The sequence below is a fragment of the Dendropsophus ebraccatus genome, chromosome 15 (genome assembly GCF_027789765.1).
Source record: "Dendropsophus ebraccatus isolate aDenEbr1 chromosome 15, aDenEbr1.pat, whole genome shotgun sequence".
Classification (NCBI taxonomy): domain Eukaryota; kingdom Metazoa; phylum Chordata; class Amphibia; order Anura; family Hylidae; genus Dendropsophus; species Dendropsophus ebraccatus.
Genome location: NC_091468.1, coordinates 29,506,017 through 29,528,832, shown reverse-complemented (window position 1 = coordinate 29,528,832; position 22,816 = coordinate 29,506,017). Strand labels below are relative to the sequence as shown.

Below are 22,816 nucleotides of genomic sequence, written 5' to 3'. Positions count from 1 at the left end.
TAACCTAAAAGGGCTTTTGAAAGCGATTTTTTGTGAATGGCCTGGGCAGAATATCCCTTTATATTTTGGTCTGCTCTTTGAAATACCCCTTCATGTCAGTGTTGACCCTAAGAACACACATCATAAAGTAAAAAAAAAAAAAGTCACAACTTCCAGTATTTATTTCATTTGGTATTTTTTTTTTATTTTGTTGAACTTCTCAAATCATGTATGTGTAAATCAATACAGCAAAATGCAGACACTAACCTTGTTCGTCCTTCTGTATAGCCGAGGAACTTCTAAGGCACTTTTAAAGTAAATCAAGCAGGACTCTCCAAGAGCCACTGAGATTTTATTATTTATGATTGACAGAGGTTCTAATAAAGAACGGGATATGTCCTCCACCGCCCCTGGACAAAAACTTTATTTAGTCATTTAGAAAATAACTGCAATAACATTTCTTGTATCAAAACTATTTGCAGTTTAGGATTAAAGTAAAGAAATAAAGCAATATGTTTCCTTGTAAGCAGAACAAGAAGAAGAACAAGGGTTATTTTAACTCCGTAAAAAGAAAAAAAACCTTCTTCATACTGCATGAAGAACCTGGACTAAGAGTACATGTGTTCTCTCCCTTAATTCCCACGCTTACAAACAGGCATCCGATTACACAGGGCAATTATTACAGATTTGGGCAGATATCTTCCAGTGTAATAAAGACAAGAGAGAGCCGAGGAGCCGATCATCTTTTAGCAGGTTTAAAAATCACTGGCAGCCAACTGCACATCACTCCATATAATAAGAGGTGCGTAGTTGGCTGCCAATGAAACAGCATATAAAAAAATAATAAAGTTATAGTTACCTGTCCACGCTCCCTGGTGTCCTACTGGCTTTTTCCTGCTCAGTCAGTGATTGGCTGAGCGGCCTGCCACTGCAAAGACATGTCAGCGGACACCAGGGAAGCATGGACAGGTAAATATAACTTTATTTTCAATATATGCAGAAAGGGCTGCATGCACGGACATGGCTCTGTAAGAATGTTGCTCCCACCCCCAATACTGCACAGATGGCACACAGACCACTCTAGTCTTAAGTGTAAAACCCCTCATGCCGACCTCCTTCACTGTGGTTTAGCCAATCCATACAATCTTTCTGGAAACAGATCAAAGCGTTCCTCTCTTCTCACCTACACCTCAATGTTGTCTTTTAGGCATTCTCCCTGACAAGACCATACTACATTGTCTGATATCGGTTACATGGCTTACAATGTGGCTTTTCCACCTATACCATATGGATTGGAGTCCTCCCATCATAAGGAGAGTTAGCAATGTTCTTTATACCTGAGAAAGATTCATTCCTTGTCTCCCCCTCCACATAAGAAACAAAGTAAAAAAACGTTTCCAAGGTACAACGAGGCACCTAGAACAAGGGGTGGCTGGTGGAGACCACCTACCTGTAACAATAGCTAATGCTTAAATCTAATGGCTGTATTAGAGGCCCCGACTCCCAGGATAAGCTAGTGCCGATCTGCTGGATTTTAGCTATTATGCGGCTCGATAACAATGTAGTGATGTCTGTGCAGCCCCTGCTTTAAATGGGGTACTCCAGCATTGGTATATAGAAAATAATAAAGATGTTCTGCTTATCTCTTCACATTCCTTGGTGTCCTCCTGTCATATCTCTGCGTCCCCCGCTGTACGCAGCTGTCACTTCTGGGGAAGACACCGGGGGAGTGTGGAGGGGTGAGCATAACAGCGTACCCCTTTATTTTAGCCGGTGGCCGAAAATTTTTAAGCAGACAATCAGTTGACGAGCGAACAATTGCTTGCTCTTTGGTTGATTGTGTCTTTATTACATTGGGCGATATCTGACTGTTTCAGCGAGTTCCGTCTCATGTATGGCCATTTACATTTGTGGATGAGAAAGCTGTGCCTGTGCCAGCGGTGTTTAGATCATGGCAGTTAACCCTGGGAATAAGGAATAATTGAGCCAAGTGTGGGGACAATGAATGAAATAGAGATCCATGTTGGAAACTAGAAGTGGGATGAACCATGCTGGGTACTAGAAATGCAATAATACTATGGACCAAGAATAAGATGGGGAGCTAAGCATCAGGCCAGAAATGAGGTGATGAGCCAAAGAATGGGACCAGCAATGACATGGGAGGCCATGCAAGGCACCAGGAAAGAGATGGAGATCCATGCATAGGATCAGGAATGAGAAGGGAAGCAATGTGGGGCATACCATGCATAGGAGCAGGAATGAGATGGGCCTACCATGCATGGGACGAGGAAGGACATGGGAAGCCATGCATGAGACCAGGAATGAGATGGGGAGCCATTAATGGGACCAAGTACTGTATGAGCGGGTATACCATGCATGGGACCAGGAATAAGAGGGCATACCATGCAGGTGGACCAGTAATTTGACAGAAACAAAAAGACATGACTTTTTCGGTTTTATTATTATTTGCGTTTATCTCTGTGCTGCCTTTTTTTTATTACCTACATCACTTTACTTTACGTCTCAGAAATGAATTTGAAATACACTTTCTATCACATCCTTCAGGTTAGATTTGCTTATCTTCGTGGTAAAACTCCATAATGGTGCATTCACACCTACAGGATCTGCAGCTGATTTTCTGCAGCAGATTTCATTTAAATAACTGAACACAGCATCAAATCTGCTTCAGATCTGCTGCAGATCCTGTAGGTGTGAACGCACCCTTAAAGAATAAATGGAACCTAGACCAACAACACAGGACACAATAATATGGGTTGGGACATTACCTTACCTTTTATTATTTCCATATTTTTAAAGCCAATTAAAGTAAGTTTATCTTCAATCATATTGGTTAATAGCGGTAACTAAAAAAAATAAAAAATAAATAAATATATAAATACAACTTTAATACTTGATGCAATGTTTTGTATGGACGGTGTTAGAGAAATGTCTGTTGGTTTAAAGAAAGTATAATAGGGTTCAACAGCTATGAAAAACAACAACACTCCGACTGTTTTTCAAATGTTTGGATCAAAAAATAAACCGGCCATGTGATCTCTCCTTTAACCCATTCACTGCCTAAGGACATATGTATGAGGTTATGACTTCAAGCAACTGCTGCAACTAGAACAAGTGTCTGTGATCCGTTAGGATCACCGAACGTGGGAATGCAGCCTATGGCTGGGTTCACACTATGTATATTTGAGGCTGTATTTGGTCCTCATGTCAGGTCCTCATAGCAACCAAAACCAGGAGTGGATTGAAAACACAGAAAGGATCTGTTCACACAATGTTGAAATTGAGTGGATGGCCGCCATATAACAGTAAATAACGGCCATTATTTCAATACCACAGCCGTTGTTTTAAAATAACAGCAAATATTTGCCATTAAATGATGGCCATCCACTCAATTTCAACATTATGTGAACAGAGCCTTTCTGTGTTTTCAATCCACTCCTGGTTTTGGTTGCTATACAGCCTCACAAATACAGCCTCAAATATACATAGTGTGAACCCAGCCTTAGGCTGCATTCACACGTTCCGGGAAGTTGTCCCGGAATTTTACAGCCCTTTGCTTTCTATTGGGCTATTCAGATGTTCCGTGATTTCACGGATCCGTGATCCGTTCAGTTAAAAAATAGGACATGTCATTACTCGGAACGGATGCACGGAAAGGATTCCACATAGAAATCAATGAGATCCGTGTTTTTCACGGATGTACACGGATGTGACATCCGTGTTCATCCGTGAAAAACACGGATGTGATGTAATCAATGTAATTTAAAATGCTTTAACACAGATCCATGAAAAAAAAAAACGAAAACTGATACAAAACGGATGAAAAACGGACTGTTTTGCACGGATCACGGAGGTTGCTGCCGGACCACAATCACGGACCGGGAAAAACACTGAACGTGTGAATGCAGCCTTAGGCAGTGATTTCCAGCTCCACCATATAGAATTTATGCACATTCAGCACATTGTGCACAGGAGTATGCTGTTGCCTGGTACCTTTGCCAATAAAATCACAGTCAAGGGGGCGTGGCTAGCCATGGAAGTGTGAGGACGCACAGCTACTGTGCTCCGACCTCAATCTGCTCCCATCTGCCCTGGACAAGCTGCTACACATGGGGAAAACAGCTAAAAAGAGCAAGGGGAAGCCCTCTACTCGCCCTGCGTCTCCTACGGGTGACATTGAAAGTTATTTTACCCGGTCCCAGCAGATTCAACAGGACCGCGTCATGCAAGGCGCCGCCATCTTCCCAGCCGGCCAGGATACGGTAGGCCCGACTGCCTCATCTCCGCCATCCGCTCCCTCCCTGGCCCCGATCCCGGAGCGCACACCGCCCACCACCGTGACGCCGGGAGGCCCGCAGCGAGACCCTGCACGGTGCATCCCCGAGCCTGCCGCAGCCTCCACGGGCCCCCGACTCGGCAGCGCCTCGCCTGCGGCCTACTCTGCCTCCGCCGCATCCCCGCCACTCACCGCTGCTGGCGGGAGGTGCCCGGGACCCGCCCTCCATCAGACCCCAGGACATGTGATGCTGGCTGCCTTTCCCCCTTGTCGGGGTGCGGATCAGCTGCCGGACTCTCAGCTGCGGCAGCTCACTCCCTCAGAGGCCCGGATCCTGGACGCTCAGGGCACTGTGAGTACAGAGGCCCTCCTCTCCCTGGAGCCCCCTCCTCTGCTGCCTAGAGGGGCCTCCACCTCCTGCACGCCATCTCCACAGGAGGCCTGGTCGTTCCCCCCCCAACAACTTGCCCCTGTCTCCCTTCCATGCATGGGGACCCAGGCCTCTCCACATTGGTCCACGGGCTCCTCCTGGGACGGGGAATCCCCCCACCGTACGTCCACCCATGCCATGTTGGGCGCTTCCACCTTGCCACCCTTGCCACAACGGGATGTCTCCCCGTCCTCCTCTGGGTCCGCACTCCAGAATAGCCTGGACCAAACCCCACCGATACTTCGCCCACACCCCTCTACCCTGCTACCAAGCGGCCTCCATGATATGTCTATGCTGCCGGACCCCCTATCCCCTGCTGGGACCTTGTCCGTTCAAGCGAAACTGGTCACAATTGCTGATCTCCAACAACTAGCCCTTTCTCTACCTACCAAGGCGGACTTTTCTGATTTGGCTAAGCAACTCGTGATAGAGTGTAAACATGAGTTTGCCCTGATGCGCTCCGAGATATCTTCATTGTCCGACAGACTGACCCGGGTTGAGTCGTCACAAGATTCTTCTGAAACTACTTTACAGGCCCTCCAAAGCCAAGTGAAACAGCACTCTGATCAGTTGTTCACCTTACAGCAACACCTTGATGATGTTGAGAACAGGAGCAGAAGAAATAACCTCCGCATCCGAGGCCTCCCCGAAACCGTCCCACCTGGCGATCTCTTTGCGGTGCTGACCTCTCTTTTTAACGACATCCTAGAAAGACCCGCCGGCTCTCATGTTGAGCTAGACAGAGCCCATAGGGCCCTTCGCCCACCCAGTTCTGACGACCAAAAACCGAGAGACGTTATCTGCAGGGTGCACTTTTATGCGACCAAGGAAGAGATCCTGCAGAAAGCCAGACGCAGGAAACAATTGCTCTACAAACATACACAGATCTACTTGTTCTCGGACCTATCCCGCCACACTTTAGCTCAAAGGGCAGCCTTGAAGCCGCTGCTGTCGGAGCTTCAGGACCGCAATATACCATATAGATGGGGATTCCCATTTGCCCTAACGGTGCGAAGAGGTGGGCGGGTCTTTACCTTGCGCACCCCTGATGACTTGCCGGAATTTCTCCAGGACCTAGACTTGCCCCATGTGTCTCTACCAGAGTGGCCCACTCTCACCCCACTATCGGGGAAACGCCCCAGAACAAACCCCCAACAAGCTCGGACCCGGTCCCCAACCGCTGAGTCTGGATTATCCCCCAGCTCGTCCCGGAGAAGAACCGCTCGACCGTCGGTACCCTCCCAGCGTACTCCTCTGCATGGGGGGCTCTCTCCCCCTCCTGGGAACTGACGGCCCCGCCTCTGATACTGTTGTTTCCACATTGTTTGCATCTTATAGCATGATTTAACCGTTAGCTGTTTCTTTGCTTTTTTCCCCTAGCCAGTATTTTCCATTTAGGAATTGGACCCTCTCGCCGGCCCTCTTCTACATGTCTGTCCGATGTACCCAATTGTCAGTTATATGTTTCATTGGGAGCAGACCCCGGAGTATTCATTGTTACATTACTTCCCTCCTACCACAATCCCCCCAATAGGTGGGAGTTAGTCTGGATTCTCTTGAATATCCAGACACTCTGAGTTCTAGTTTTACCTCTAGATACAGCCGCAGTTGCTCTACTACTGCTTGTTTTGTTTTGTTTTATTTTTCTTCTCTTTGTGTTGTCTCACGTGTACGTTTTCTTCCCCTACTTCTAGGACTGATCTCTCCTCTCCTTCAGCTTCTAGGTCTCTGAGTGCTCTGGTCGTTCCTCCCCTCCCCTCCCCTCCGACATATGGCAGACCTCAACATCGCCTCTTTCAACGCCAAGGGCCTGAACACTCCTGAGAAACGTGCCCAGGTATTACACCACTTACACCGCAAAAAGACACACATAGCTTGTTTCCAGGAAACCCACTTTAAAACCGGTCATGCCCCTCATATCAAACATAAGCACTACACCACATGGGTTTTTGCTAATAACCCTGATTCCAGATCTAAAGGGGTTGCTATCGCAATCCATAAATCCCTGCCCCACCAAGTCCTGCATACGGTAATCGATCCCTCAGCCCGCTACATCATCCTGGGCCTCTCTGTGGGCGGCCAGGAGTTCACCCTCCTCAACGTTTACGCTCCAAACGCTGGTCAGGCTGAATTCCTCACACGCCTCATAGACATATCCCTCCCACACCTGAAGGGGACTGTACTGCTGTGCGGGGATTTTAATCTCACCCTCGACCCCACCCTGGACAATTCGTCTGGAAGGTCGAGCATCGCCTATTCCTCAATCAAGAAGGTGAAACGGGGCCTCTCTCAAATACAATTATGCGACTCTTGGAGGCTGCTTCATCCTTCGGGTCGCGACTATAGCTTCTACTCCCCCCCGCACGGCACCTACAGTCGCATAGACTATATTCTCTTGCAACATAGCGCGCTCCCGTGGCTGGTTTCCGCGCACATCGGCAACATCTTATGGTCAGACCACGCCCCCATATTTTGCTCACTTCGCCTACCCCACCTCACTAGACCAACGTGGCCCTGGAGACTAAACGAATCCCTGTTGCAGGATACGGTCTGCATGGCTGACCTAAAACAATCCATTGCGAACTTTGCTCAGGACCACGCCAACGACTCTACGGCCCCCTTCTTGAAATGGGAGGCGTTGAAATGCACTTTGAGGGGGGTATTAATTAAACACGGTTCCCGGCTTAAGCGAGCGAAGGCCCTGTCCCTCTCTAAGGCCCTCCAAAAAGTAACCGAACTCGAGCTAGCCCATAAGCAAGCTCTCTCGGTTTCAGTACTGAGAGACCTCCAACAAGCCAGATTAGAGGTGAAACGCCTTCTAGAATCATCTTGGGGCCGCATACTCCAGGTTTGTCGGAGCCGGTTTTATGAATACGGCAATAAGAGCGGCCGTATGTTGGCCAAGGCCCTTAGAGCGCGCATAGCTCACTCCCATATACCCTGCATTACGACGCGAGACGGGACTAAGGCCCACACCACTCAGGACATTTCGGCGCAATTCCACTCCTTTTACTCGGCACTATATAATTTACCCCCCCCCACGAACCTGACACCCCCGCCCTCCCCCTTCCCGCCCCTACCCGCTGACATTCTTACTTCCCTGGAGGAACCATTCTCCTCGGTGGAGTTGGCCTCGGCAATCGGGGACCTTCCGGGGGGGAAGAGTCCAGGGCCCGACGGGTTCACGGCGAAGTTTTACAAAAAGCTCTCGACACTTCTCCTCCCTATTATGCTCGCTGCTTTTAATGACGTCTCCCCTGACTCCCCCTTGCCGAGGCACACTACCACCGCCCATGTTGTCGTCATTCCAAAGCCCGGAAAAGACCCCCAGCAATGTGGTAGTTATAGACCCATTTCCCTCCTAAACGTTGATTTAAAATTGTACTCCAAATTATTGGCCAACAGACTGAACACCATTTTACCCTCCCTTATACACCCTGATCAAGTGGGGTTTGTGCCGGGGAGAGAAGCCAGGGACAACACTATTAAGACCCTAGACATCATACATTATGCTAAATCCCAGAAGCTACCGCTTATGATCCTTTCACTTGATGCCGAGAAGGCCTTCGACAGGATCTCCTGGCCCTCCCTGGCACAAACCTTACGCCATGTCGGACTTGGCCCCATATTCACATCTAAGATTCTTGCCCTCTACTCCTCCCCTACCGCACACTTAAAGATCAATGGTGCCCTTTCGCACCCTTTCCCAATTTTAAACGGTACTAGACAGGGATGCCCCCTGTCCCCACTCTTATATGTCCTCGTTATGGAGCACTTACTAGCGGCGATCCGCAGGGATCCGGACATACAGGGTATCTCTATTAAGGGTAACGTGTACAAGTGTTCCGCATTCGCAGACGACCTGCTGGTTTACTTAACCAACCCCCAGATCTCACTCCCCTCTCTGATGGCCCGCTTATCTGAGTTTGGCTCATGGTCGAACTTCAAAATCAACTTGTCAAAATCCGAGGCGCTTGGCGTCTCTCTGCCCACACGGACTGTTCACACCCTGCAGGCCTCCTTCCCTTTCTCCTGGCCCTTGCAGGGTATCACCTACCTGGGCATTAAAATCCCCCCCCGACCTATCTTCCCTGTTTGCTGCTAACTTTTCCCCTCTGCTGAGCAGGTTTCAAAAGGATCTGGAGAGCTGGGACCGTGCTGATTTCTCCTGTTTCGGGAGGATTAGCATTGTAAAAATGACCCTTATGCCTCGCCTGCTATACCTCCTGCAAACCATTCCCATATCTATCCCCTCCCACTACCTTCGGCAGGTGCAGAGGTGCTTTGGGACCTTCGTGTGGGCATCGAGACGCCCCCGCCTCAACAGACAGACCTTGACTCGTCCCAAGTTGTCGGGGGGCGCAGGGCTACCTGACTGCAGGCTGTATTACCTTTCCTGCGTCCATGCCCGGATTCTGGACATGTTCCATAACGAACACAATAAGCTATGGGTCCGTATCGCCCAAGACCTATGCTCCAAAGCCCTGACGTCCATGCCCTGGGTCTGGACCCCCTCTCTCTCTGACACCTCTGCCATGTCATTCTCCACGCGACACACAGCGGCTAGCCTCCATCTCATCGGTGCCAGAGACTCGTTGGTCGACCGAGCCGGCCCCTTGCTCCCAGTCACGGACCACCCGGATTTCCCACCGGGAGCCTCCACTTCCCCTTTTTTAGGCTTTACTAAATCCCGCCCTATGCGCTTCCATCACGCCTTGGCTGCCAGTGCACTCCGACCCCTTTCCGACATTGTCCCTGCAGACACACCCATCCCTCGGGCTCCCTTTGCTTACCTCCAGCTTCGCCATTTCTACGCCACGGTCCACAGGGGTAAGCATTTACACCGCCCTCTCACAGACTTTGAGCACCTCTGCCTGGCCCCCTCCTGTCCCCCCCACTCTATCTCTACCATCTATGGACTATTATTGGCCTCCGGGTCCCAGCCTCTTCCTACTTATTGTAATAAGTGGGAACGGGAACTAAACATGAAATTTACGGAGGAGCAGTGGGCCAAGTGTTTTTTCCTGACCCATAAGGCTGTCATTGCCACTAGATCCCAGGAGACCTGTTATAAGATCCTGACTAGATGGTATAGGGTCCCTCAGGCCCTTCATGGATGGTATCCAGAGGTTTCAGAGGAGTGCTGGAGATGTGGCTCCGATGTAGGTTCTATGACGCACATCTGGTGGTCTTGCCCTAGAGTGCAACCGTTCTGGCAGTTAGTACTTCAACTCATATCAGAAATAACGGGTGCCTGCGTCCCTAGCACTCCAGAAGCCGTCCTTCTTTTCATGTTCCCCATACCCCAACATAAATTCAAAAGATCCTTGCTGCGACACCTTCTGCAGGCTGCAAAAACGGTAATCCCGCGACACTGGCGATCTCCAGATCCACCGTCCCTGGAGGAGTGGTTTACGGAGGTTTCCCAAATTTATCATATGGAAGAGCTGCTGGCCTCCACCCCACAAACATCCAAGACATGTTCTAAATCCTGGTTTCCCTGGCTGGAATTCCTGTCTTCCCCTAGATACCGCTCGATTACTGCTCCGGCCTCGCTGTCGGGACCTGCGACTCCCCCGGGCGCCTCTTCGGGGCATTGATGTGCACCGAAACCCGACCCCCCCCCCTCCCCCCCGGACCCTTAACTCCCAAGGAGCCCCCGGAGCATTCGGATTCCTTCCCCCTCTCCTTTTGTTCTCTTTTGTTCTTCTTACTCCCACCCTTCCTACTTTTGTCCCCCTTCTTTTCTTGCTCTTGTTTGGTTAACTGTACTCTCCTTTCCAATATGATTGATCTATGGATTGCTCTCTATACATGTGATCTATACTTGTGTTGAGCCTGTCGGCTTTATCCCTCCTGCCTAAGCAAATAGGTCTGTGCTTCTTAGCCGATACGTTGGTTAATAATTTTGATTACGGTTGTTGTTTCCTGTTTAGTTATGCAGGCCCTTAGTTCACCACAAACTCCGTTCCCCTCGTGGGAACGGGACCAACTCCCTGGACATTGTTTATGTTTATGTCATGGATGTACCTCCTGCTTTGATTCTTTGTACTTGTACTCCTTTTCTTGAATATTACAATAAAACTCTTTTGAATTTGAAAAAAAAAATCACAGTCAATCATCTGGAAACACAGATAATCATCATGTTCAGCTGACATTTATCTAGTGTATATTCTGTAACATACAGAAATAGCTCTGAAACTTACAGAATTTGTTTCTGACACACAACTCAAATAAGAAAGAAGGGAATAGATCAAATGTGTACACAGTAGATACCTATATAGAATGCTTATAGAATGTCCTATATGTATGCTACATTTTGGGGGTTTTTTTTCACCAAGGAAAGATGAAAAAAAAAAATAGATAAAAATTAGAAGAATCACTTAGCTTTGTGGTTTTGGTGGGAATTATGTCACAGACTTAAAATGTCACTGTTATAAAAAACAAAACAAAACAAAAAAAAACTTTAAAAGATTTGATCGGTCTGGGTCTGAGTGTACAGACCTGTATTGATCATGAGAACAAGCGGAGAGAAGACTGCGCTCAAAACAATCGTCTCCCAGCTCTGTGTCACATAATGAGTTGGATCAAAAATGAAAGAGCCCAAGAGACTCTTTTCACTGACACAGAGTGGGGAGTGGACCATGCGGCACGGTATGAACACCCTGGAACGATTAAAAATATTGACATGTCTCTCTGACATACAAAAAAAAGCAACAGCAACTTACCGTATATACTCCCCCCGACATACACATGGTAAAAACTTGCTCTATAGATATAAAAACAATTAGCAAACTATTTGATCAAACAGAGTGTACCATGTCACCAAGTTAAGGTGTCCTTAGAGACATGGTCCTACTCTAGCATTCTCACACTGGCCTCTGCTGGGCTAACAATAAGCCTACATTGGGCAGATAGGAGTCAAGTCTCTATTTATAGTACCCACAAGACATGTCTGGAATGCAAGCCAAAAGGAGGTAGCCACACCCCCCACATACAAGTGAAATTTTTTTTTATAAAATTAGCAGCACCCCTATGCCTCACTGTTCACACTGTAGGTTGCATGCTGTGGCCTAAGTACAGATAAAAAACAGAAAGTGCAACAGCAACCTTCAGGTGCAAGTGCTCCCCCCGGCATACACACAATAAAAAAAACTGCTCTATAGATATTAAAAATCTTGATCTTAGCAAACTGAGTCTTTTTTTCTTTTTAATTTTTTTTTTGTCTGTACTTTTTTTACTTTTAATGTTTCTCTGACATGTTAAAAGTTTTTTTTTTATAACAGTGACCATTCAATTCAAATTGTGAAGTTTCTGAACTTAATATGATGCACAACTGGGACATACATGAAAGTAATTAATAATAAAACAATCTTTTAAGAAATAATCTTAAAATATAATAATTGTTCTCACCTGATCAGTTACTTTATCTACATCTGCTACAATGAGAATTAGCTGATGTGTTGACAAAACAGCAGTCTGGGATTCTGATGTTGATCCAGTTTGCTGTTCATCAGAACCGAGAGCTTGGGGTACATCTCTGCCACTGGCTGCCATCAAACCTCTGCTTTCAGTTACATTACATTCTAAAGTGACACGGGCGGACAACTGTAAAATCACAAATGTTAGTTTAGATATACTTCAAGACCTTAAAAACTCATCAAAAAAGCAGACTGGGACTTTACAATAGGACAGGACGTCACATTATCGTGGTTTCATTAATAGTTCTGCCCTTTTTTGATACCATGGCCACTCTGCGGCCAGTCACTTCAGGGAGCAGGTTAGAAGTAGGAGCTACAGCTGCAGTGAACGGGGAATCCCAGAGACAAGACTGGAGAACACTGGGGGAACATGGGCAGGTAAGTGCAATATTTTATTCTTTTAAAGCAAGGGCTACAAAGACATCGCTAACGGAATAATATATATATATATATATATATATATATATATATATATATATATATATATATATATAAAAAGCCCCTTGTTGTATGATAATCGAGCTGTGTAATAGCTGGATTTTCCAGGATATGGGGCTGTGTAATACAGCCCTTACTGTAGACTTCAAGTCTGTAGTCTTCAAGTGCGTCAAATGTATCAGTGTGGTGCAGGTGTTCGAAAAATCTGTGTGCATCTGGAAGGCTACCTACTCTACCTTTAGATCAACCTAAACTTTGCTTGCAGTGCGCCAGATCTCTGAGATTTTGGCGTACACACGCGTGATTTTGGTCAAGCCCACCTTTTTGGATCTTGAGGAAAAGTGTCCATACCCTGAAATACATGTAAAGAAAAGTCCCTGGCCAATATGTTCATGGGAAGAGCTACCATTGTAAGAGGACAAATCCTGGTGCGTGAATATTGTTCCTCACCTCTTTAATAAATAGACAATAACGTGACAGCAGCTGCAGCGTCAGCTTCCAGAAACGGTGAGCAAGTAATGGTAGATAGAAGTGATCAGACCAGCATGCGTTTAGAGAGGTCCACAGGACATCAGTGGCTTTAAGACAGTAGGTACCATCAGCTGGTAAAGACAACAAAACACAACATAAACGCCTTTATGGAATCACTCCAGGATTTTCTCTTATATAGTGCAGCATAGGCTATTATTAGGATAACATAGAGGTTGTTCTGTATGTCTTGTACCTGTTTTAGTGGATGCAATAGGCTTGGTTTTCCAGCAATACTGAAATGATTTCTCCTCACTACAAGAATTTTTCTAATGCTTTATTTCCCATGAGTCCTCTATACATATGACACTGTCCCCATCTTATCCATACCCACTGTTTAAAGACCACGGATGGCCTGGCTAGCCATGTTTATCCACAGACTGTATCCATAAAAGATCAGTTTTGGTCTTTGTCCACTATTATATGGGTATAATATGGGCGATTTGTTTGCACCAGTATTCAGACATAACACTTTGACCTCTCATGGTTTATCAGAACTGCAGTTATGGTGCTCGCTCTCTGGTACTAAGGTTTGGGTGTTGCGCCCATAATACAGGAGCAATAAAGCACCCATAATATATTCACCTGAATGCCGCCTTAGTTCACAAGTAACATTAGGGTTAAGGGTTTTTGATTGAGTAGGCTTAGAGTTTGTATAGACAGATGGTAAATAAACAACCTACATAATGACCAATTTAAGTCGGTGGCTTAAAAGTTTAAACTTTTAAAATTCTAATTCACAGGGAATGATATAAAGCATGTCTGCAATTAACATTGTGTTTTTTTTTTTATTTTTTAGTTCTCATGCTTTATAATAAAGCTATACTTACTTGTATTCAGGTCCAGTCTCCTAAAGCTTTTTGTTCTTGTGCTGGTTGAAAAAAAAAAAAAAAAAAAAAACTAAATACAGGAAGTCCTAATCATCTGCGCTCACAGAGAAGGCAGTCATGTAAATGATGGACGCATGGAGCCGTCACACTCTGTACTGGTCAGGACTTCCTGTGTTTAGTCTTTTACATCAACCAGCACTTAAGACCAAAAAGTTTCAGGAGACTGGACCTGGATACAGTAAGTATAGCTTTGTTATAAAGCATGAGAACTAAAAATAATGAATGTAAATTGCAATCATGCTTTATATCACATCCCCTGCTGATTTGGTTTGTGAAAAATATAACAAGGAAATTTTAAAGAATTTTTTTGCTAATACATTGATTTAATAAAGTTATATTATTTTGTAATGTAACTTTTGTAAAAAAAAAATAAAGAAAAGTATTGTTTTTTATTTACATACTTTCGATGCCTGGCAGCAATAGGGGGCAAAACGGCCTCCTTTGCTGCCACCGATTTTTATGTCAAGAACTGCAGGGCTACAATCCCTACAGATCCCAAATACCTCATCTGTTCTAGTGCTGCTGAGCAGTGCTATATAAAGCAGGGGTTTTGTTCCCTTGAGTACTATATATTCTTATATAAAGTACATAGTGGGAGAAGGCTGCCCAACACGATCGCAGTGTCCTGCAGCCTCTGCAGAGGGAGCAGTGATTGCTATCACTGTGAGTAGAAAAGTGAGTGCTAATAGCAATCAGCGCTATCTCTGCAGAGGCTGCCAGACACCAGGATCATATTAGGTAGCCTCCTCCTACACAGAGCAAGGTGTTTGTTCCCCCGTGTACCCTATATTCTTATAACCAGTACACAGGGGAACAAACCCTAGAGCAGGTAACTGGGAGCTGCAGGGAGTACAGCCCCGCAGTTCCTGACATAAACAGTGGTGGCAGCAGAGGAGGTCATGTTGCCCCTTATTGCTGCCCGGCACCAGAAGTATATTTGTAAATAAAAAACAATGAATTTTTTTTAAAAATAAAGTTATATTACAAAGTAATGTAACGTTATTAAAGCAATGCACTGAAATTTTTTTTTTTGTCTCTGGAGTACCTGGAGTATTAATTCACACACCTGTAAAGGTAGATGTGTGATATGGGCAAATCCCCATCTACTCTTTCTCCTTGGGACATTTTGTTTGAATCATCTACTTGAATACACATTTGTGTTACAAATTTCCACTTTGGCTCAAACAAAGATTATCGATTAAAAATTGCACAAAGTTGCATGAAGGCACTTGCCAGTTGCGTCCATGGAAGAAATTCTCACAGAAGCAGTGCCCGTGCCATCTGCGGTGGGTACCGGCTGTCAATCATAGCCACAACTGTCGGGACTGGAGTTTCAGTTTTATGGTTACTCCCGACTTGATAGCCATGAAAGTATGTAAGAACCACCAAACTATGATGTGATCATATATACCTGAAGCTTCCTCTAGGTGAGAGAGTAATGCAGATTCTAGAGCTCCTGCTATTTCTTTAAACCTAAAAAGGAAATCAAAAGAATTAGTAAATTATTTGTCCCTTATTATTTGTCTTCTGCTAATAAGAAAGATGGAGCAAACTCCCAGCAGACGTGGGTGGTAAATCCACAAGAACAAAATCATTCCTGGGATAAATATATACTGTAGCTACCCTAAGGCCTCATGCATGCGTTCCGTGCACAGTCTGTATATACAGAAAATGTGCTACAGGCCGGATTCCTGAACCTCCTGCCATCATGTATCATGATGTTGGGAGCTCCGCAAATGCGTGTCTATGACAGTACAGTAGCGTATAGATATAAATATTTCAGAGCTCCTGGCATCATAATGATACAGGACATCAGGAGGTCCTTAGTGTAGCTTACAGCATCTTAGTGAAACCAGCGGGACATGTGCCTGTCACACGTGGTAAATCATGATCAATGAGATTTCTGCCATAATTTATGCCTGTTTCTAGGTAAAAATCATAAATTTGGCATGGCCCCCTGCCCACCTATTAATTGAGCGGGCCGGAGACCATGAAAAATGTGCTTATTTTTGCTAAAACCGAGTGTTTTGTGTAAACATCTGGGCTTTTTACTTGTATGCCAGAAGCTCATTTCATAAATGTGCCCCAGGTGTGTCAACTATATACACATAGGGGGAAAACAACCAAAGCTGTGCCTGGCGCAGACCCGGCAAAGGCTGTACTGTGTTTGTTAAGGGGGTGGGAAAGTTGAGAGGATGGTCTCTGCAGACACACGCCACAGTCACAGGAGTAAAGTCAGGTCTAAAAGCCGTATTCCACAGGCCGGCGAGAGGAGCAAACGAGCGCTGTCAGCGCTCGTTTGCACCTCGTTCCCTGCTCGCTGCTACCGCTATTACACGCGGCAGGAGCAAGCAGGTGAGTCCGGGGGCGGACGCGGGGGGGGCAGCCCCGGTGATTGCTGGATCGTCCAGGCAGCCCATAGCATATAGCAGCGTCTGCTGCCACGGCTCCTATTCCACGGAGCGACGGCAGCAGATAGCTGCTATATCAGTCGTTTGACTTTCAACATGTCAGCTAATCGTTGCGTATTCCACAGGACTATTATCGTCCGTAACGGCCGATAATCTTTATGTGGGCAGAGATTTCAGTTGGGGCACACTGGCGAGGGATTAGTTAAGATTCCCCTTTATAGTCACATACCACACAATAGTTTTATTTGTTGAGGCCTCCTCGTTCTTTAAAAGAAACCCACAAAAATAGCACAAGATCCCCCACATAAATGTATACAATGTTTTTTGTTATACATTATATACCCCAAAGAGTGCCATCAAAAACACAAACTGCAAAAAACAAACTTACACTTACATTGTTTCAGATTTTCCACACTAGGATGTGGAAATACATTTACCGTTTTTCTATCATCTGCACCTTTTAAAGGGAAACTATCAGCAGGTTTGTGCAAATGAACCTGCTATCTCCCTGCAGCTCCCTACCACGCCTTTCTGGCACTGGTCTTGTTTTCTTTGTAGGTCCTGCTATTTTTTGATAACTTAATAGAAAAGAAATCTATAAATGAGCTAGATAGGAGCAGTGGGTGCATTCCTCAGCCCCCCAGTGCATTATACAGCCCACCTGCTGCCCTCTTTGGTCACCTAAAGACCGACCTGCTAAGGGCTTATTCACATGATCCGTGCCGCGATCCAGAGAAGGATTGCGGCCTGGATCCCCTATCCGCAAAGCCCCCCCCTGCCGCCCGGCTCAGATCCCCCCCAGCTGCAGAGATGAAAGGAGAGCATGATGTGCGCTCCTGTCATCTCATGTACTACTCACCTATTCCAGTGCAAACCGGCTACAATCGCTCACTGTGAACATGGTGAACATGTACGGTGGTCAGCAAGGGGGAATAGGTGAGTAGTTGATGCAATGACATCATACATTCCTGTCATCTCTACAGCTGGGCGGCGGCTGTAGAGGATCATGTGAATGGCTGCATTCACTTCAATGGTCCCTAAAATTGTCCATGGTCGTGGATCCACGGAAAATTTTACGGGACGTATGAATGCAGTCTAAGGCCTTCACATGTTCAGTGTTTTTCCCGGTCCGTATAAAGGTCTTCTGCTGTTTTAAAGGGAACCTGTCACCCCCGGGCCGGGGTGACAGGCTCCCGACCCCGTTAGAACCCCCTATACTCACCTAATCCCGCCGGGTCCTGCTTCTGGAGGTGGTCGGGTGATGAAGATCTCAGCCGCTGCAGCCCGGCGCGCGCGCTGAGAGATGAGTCCAACACCCATAGAGAATGACGGAACGCTGGACTCTCCTGTCATTCTCTATGGGTGTTGGACTCATCTCTCAGCGTGCGCGCCGGGCTGCAGCGGCTGAGATCTTCATCACCCGACCACCTCCAGAAGCGGGACCCGGCGGGATTAGGTGAGTATAGGGGGCTCTAACAGGGGGTCGGGAGCCTGTTCCCTTTAACTCCCTGATCTGTGCAATTTGGTCCATAACTGCACCCTGGTGCATCCATATTCACGTCCGCATGAAATGTTGAACTGGTAAAAGAATAAAAGTTTGCATTGATCTTCGTTTTTCATGGATCCCTGAAAAACACAGATCTTATAGACTTCTATTGGCTAATCCGTGCCGTGATCATGTCCGAGTTATGACATGATCGCGGAACGGTTCATCTGAATAGAATCATAGGATTTAAAGGCCCCTAAAATTGTCTGTGGTCGTGGATCCGCGATCACGGACAATTTCACAGAACCTGCGAATGCAGCCCTAATTTAATATGCATAGGTTTGCACAAACCTTTCCTTTCAAACAAAACTATTATATTTTATGTTCCATGAAAACATGCTAATAAAATTCAGGGTGAAAAAACCATTTCTGCCATGAATAATGAAAAAGCCATATAGTTACCTTATCTGAAAATACACTGGCAAATTCCACCTGTTATTAAAGCTGTGGTAAGAAGGATGTGCACGTAATCTTTTTACGCTTGCTTGAGAACCACACTGTCTTTCAAATTTCCTCAGAAAATCCATGCTTATACTGTATTTCTGGGGAAAATGGAATAAAACAAACAAACTGTCCTTATTACTGCAACCAACCAAGTAATCAACAAATTACAAAAGAGTTGGCATACATTCTGTGGTTAAAGGAAATCTGTCCCCATAGAGCACGGGGCAATGAGAATGAATGCGCTTGATTCTCAGCACTGTTTATGGGAAATTTGTATTTTATGTCCTATGCAAATGAAGCGGTTTGGTGTACTGAGGGCGGGGCTACTGCCCTGAGTGCACCGCTCCGCCCCGGCCTACCCCTCCTGATGAATATTGGCGCTCTGCAGTGATGTCACTCCGGCGCTCAAAACTGCAGGGCCCTGAGTGTGCCCTTTTACCTTCTGGCTTCCAGGAGATTCATGATTGATTCATGCAGCATCTCTGTTTAGGATCTGTGCGCAGTTTAGAACTGTGGAGTGTAACACAGTTTTTTCCCCTATATTCACCTATTTACACCTCATACAGCCTTTCAGAGGGTTAATGACAATCTGTAATATGTGAATTTTTTTTAAATGTTTTACCAATTAGCCTGTTTTCCAATAAAGTCATTTTATCAGTATTGGGTTTGTTATATAGTTGTGCTTTGCTTTTGTCTCCTTTTTTGTGTATCCTGCCCTGAAGGAAACATAGCAGCAGGATATAATAGCTTTCCTTATAAAAAAAAAAATAAAGAAAAAAATTATTTATATGTCATAACATAAACCAGTATCTCTTTTATTTTTCAATCTACAAAGCTGTGTGTGGATTTTTTTTGCGTAGAGTGAGCTGTATTTCTCTATTGATAGCATTATGGGGTACTTGCGACTTTTTGATGGGTTTTTATATCATGTTTTTTGGAATGCAAGGTGACCAAACACTGCAGTTCTTCCACTGTTTATATTTTTCTCTGACTGCGCTGGCAGTTATATTTTATACGATTAGACAATATCATGGGGGAAAAATGGTGATTTTAATTTTCCTATGGGTTTTTACCCATATTCTTTTTTTTTAAACTTTCATACATTTTTAGTCCCCCAGGGATTTGGTACAAGTGATTGATTGCATGCTCAGCACATGTATTTTTTTTACTTCCACTATCTACTGCCCATGACATCTAAGGAGTTATACAGTCAGGATATACTGCCCATGTCATGAGAATAAGGGTTCCCTTTCTGGCTATAGCAGCTGACACCTACAGTGTATGGATATATGTATACACAGCTCCTAAGCCTGTTCCACACACAAATACACAACCATGTATAATTAGAACTGGTAGGAGTACCTGACTAAGAAATGCTGGGAAACATTGCTATACATAATGCATGCTAATAACCTGATGAAATATGTCAGGATTCCCAGGGTTGTAGAGTGAAGGCAATCTTTCTTCTAACCCACGAGCTATCTCCGGCCAAACGGAATTCACTAAGAAGTCATATCCTGGAACCATATCGGCTTTTTCACTGCAAGATATTAAAATCAATTCTCAGTGCAACACAGGATAATTTGGAAATTAATACTACATTCACATGTTTCGTAGTTTTATCCATAGTTGCAGATTACGGACAAATTACAGACAAATTTAGGACCTATCGATTTCACAGATCCTCAATCCCCAAAAATTGCACCCGCAGAAATTACTGACAAGCTTTAGTAAAGAGCGCAATTGCGGCACAGATTCTCCCATAGAATTTGATTATTTTTAAGGAAGAACATCTGCAAATGGATACATATGAGTGATCATTTTAAATCAATCCCACTTATTTAACTATCACCTTCCCCTTCTTTGCTGATCCTCAAAAAAATATGGATTATGGATGCAATACGGATTAATTTTTTGCACATGGAGGACGATGGCAAACTTCATATACGATCCCGAAAAACTACAGAACAAGTGAATGTACACCAAAACTTAAATAGGAATCTGTCAGCTGTAATTTACATTCAAAAGAAATGCTTTGATTATATAGTAAGAAGATTCACAGAGTCTTTCCTAAGCTCCTGATCTGCAGCAAGGTGTAACCCCTCCTCCCTCCCAAACATGGCCACTTTTGCCCCACTCTTGTCTCCAGTTCAGGTGTGGTTTGCAATTAAAGGGGTTATCCAGTGCTACAAAAACATGGCCACTTTTTCCACTCTCTTGTCTCCAGTTCAGGTGTACTTTGCAATTAAGCTCCATTTACCTCAATGAAACTGAGTTTGAAACCCCACCCAATCTGGAGACAAGAGAGGCGGAAAAGTGGCCATGTTTTTGTAGCACTGGATAACCCCTTTAAGCTCTATTTACTTAAATGGGACAGAGTTTCAAACCCCACCCAATCTGGAGACAAGAGTGGGGCAAAAGTAGCCATATTTGTGTAACACTGAATAACCCCTTTAATCACAGTGAGGCCAGTCAAAGACGCTGTTTACATAAACTGTCTCAGAGAGGAGGGGGAGATTGAATGAACAACTCTCATACAGTTTTGTGTCTTCAGCAGAAAACAGCAGGCTTAGAACAGGGGGAAGGAGACAGAAAAGGTAATAACATGTATGGAAGAAATTGTTAGTCTCCAGGAATGCACCAAAAGACCCCATTTGGATATTGTAAAAATGGCAAAGATATTGGGAACCAGGCAGCAGTTTGGAAAAAAAGACCGCACCAGCAGAATCAGTGTGATGGTGCTAATAAGTTCATATGTGCACTGAAGCGGTACATTCACTTTAACTCTAATTCGCACTAATGGTCAATGCATGGGTGTAAAGTTACCTGGATATTGCTCCTCCTGTTACCTCTCTCAGAAGCCGGCAATGGTGGGGAACAAACTCCAGAAGTTTATTATACATAACCTGGAGTCCATTTGGATGGGACTGGACGTACTTCTCTACTATAACCTGCAAAAATTTTGCAGATTTTAGCTGGATAAAAATATGAACATATAGGAACAGGTTCAAAGAAGTTCTTAGTGGAAAATCACACAAACATTGGCAGCAGCACAGAGCGTCACTACACCCCTTACTATAACAGTATATCAATAAAAAACTATACATTCATTTTAATAAAGTTATATTAAAAAGTAATGCACTGTAACTTTTAATGGAAAAAAAAAAGATATACAATAACTTTTTTTCTTTTAAGTAAACTGGTCTCAACAAATGCCAGAGATATATAATTCACTTCTATTAAAAAAAACCTTAAGTCTTTAAGTTGCTGTATGTCCTGCAGGAAGTGGTCTATTCTGAGACAGGGCAAGCCTGAAAAAGGGCTGTAGCCCCGCCCCAATGCACCAAACCGCCTAATTTGCATAGTGAAAAAAAGTCATGTTTTACACAAGATGGCGCTGAGAATGAAGGTAAGAAAATTAACTTCAGCATCTTTAGCCCTATGGCAACATAACAGCAGATAAGAGTCTTTTACCTGCTGTTAGATTCTCTTTAAATTAATTGGGTGTGACTCCTGATTGGTACGTAGTAGTAATAATAATAATAAATAACAACAACAATAGTTATTTATATATCACAACAATTTCATTAATAGTAAAGTCTATAAAAACACAAATGAAAAGCCAATGAGTTCAAAATAAATCCCTTAGCCTTTTATTAAAGGAAAATCTGTCAACCCTTGACAGAGCAGCTAAATAGAGATTAGAGATGAGCGAACCTCCAGCATGCTCGAGTCCATCCGAACCCGAACTTTTGACATTTGATTAGCGGTGGCTGCTGAAGTTGGATAAAGCCCTAAGGCTATGTGGAAAACATGGATATAGTCATTGGCGGTATCCATGTTTTCCAGACAAATTTAGAGCTTTATCCAACTTCAGCAGCCACCGCTAATCAAATACCGAACGTTCGGGTTCGGATGGACTCGAGCCCAAACCCGGTTCGCTCAGCTCTAATAGAGATCAATAAAGGCATTCGGAATGTGGTCGGTGTCTGCTTTTATTTTCATTTAAAACCCCAAACCCTATATTCTTGCCATGAATAGCAGGGCCTAGGGTTCCTTGGACCCTAACTTTACTATGCCTCACTGTGCTGTATGCCCACATCTTTGCTTAAAGGGAATCTGTCAGCACCCAGGCCCTATCCGATGTGCTGGCAGGGTGCTGTAGCTGGCTTTCCCCTAGTGAGCATGTTGCCTTTTGGTAATTTGTCTGTGGGTGGATTATGTGCAATCTCAGGTCTACTACAGTAATGAAGAGTCAAAGAAGTTGTGGCGCATCCTTTTTGCTGCACTCCGGCACGCCTCACCACTTCTTGCTCCTCTGTCAATCCCGCTGCGAGTATGTTTTTTAAAATGAATGACAAGGGATCTGCAGCGG

The 22,816-nt window shown here is 44.9% G+C and overlaps 1 protein-coding gene across 2 annotated transcripts in view; it reads right to left on the bottom strand.

Annotated features, from left to right (window-relative positions):
* COG2 (component of oligomeric golgi complex 2) overlaps positions 1-22,816 on the bottom strand; it is a 45,433-nt gene that overhangs the window by 6,000 nt on the left and 16,617 nt on the right. For both annotated transcript variants that reach the window (XM_069955552.1, XM_069955554.1), the window contains 8 exons: positions 21,268-21,392; positions 19,855-19,981; positions 18,400-18,539; positions 15,452-15,513; positions 13,073-13,224; positions 12,117-12,311; positions 2,771-2,843; positions 247-389 (listed from right to left, as the gene is read on the bottom strand). In XM_069955552.1, coding sequence (XP_069811653.1) covers positions 247-389; positions 2,771-2,843; positions 12,117-12,311; positions 13,073-13,224; positions 15,452-15,513; positions 18,400-18,539; positions 19,855-19,981; positions 21,268-21,392 — 1,017 coding nt within the window. The remainder of the gene's footprint in view (positions 1-246; positions 390-2,770; positions 2,844-12,116; positions 12,312-13,072; positions 13,225-15,451; positions 15,514-18,399; positions 18,540-19,854; positions 19,982-21,267; positions 21,393-22,816) is intronic.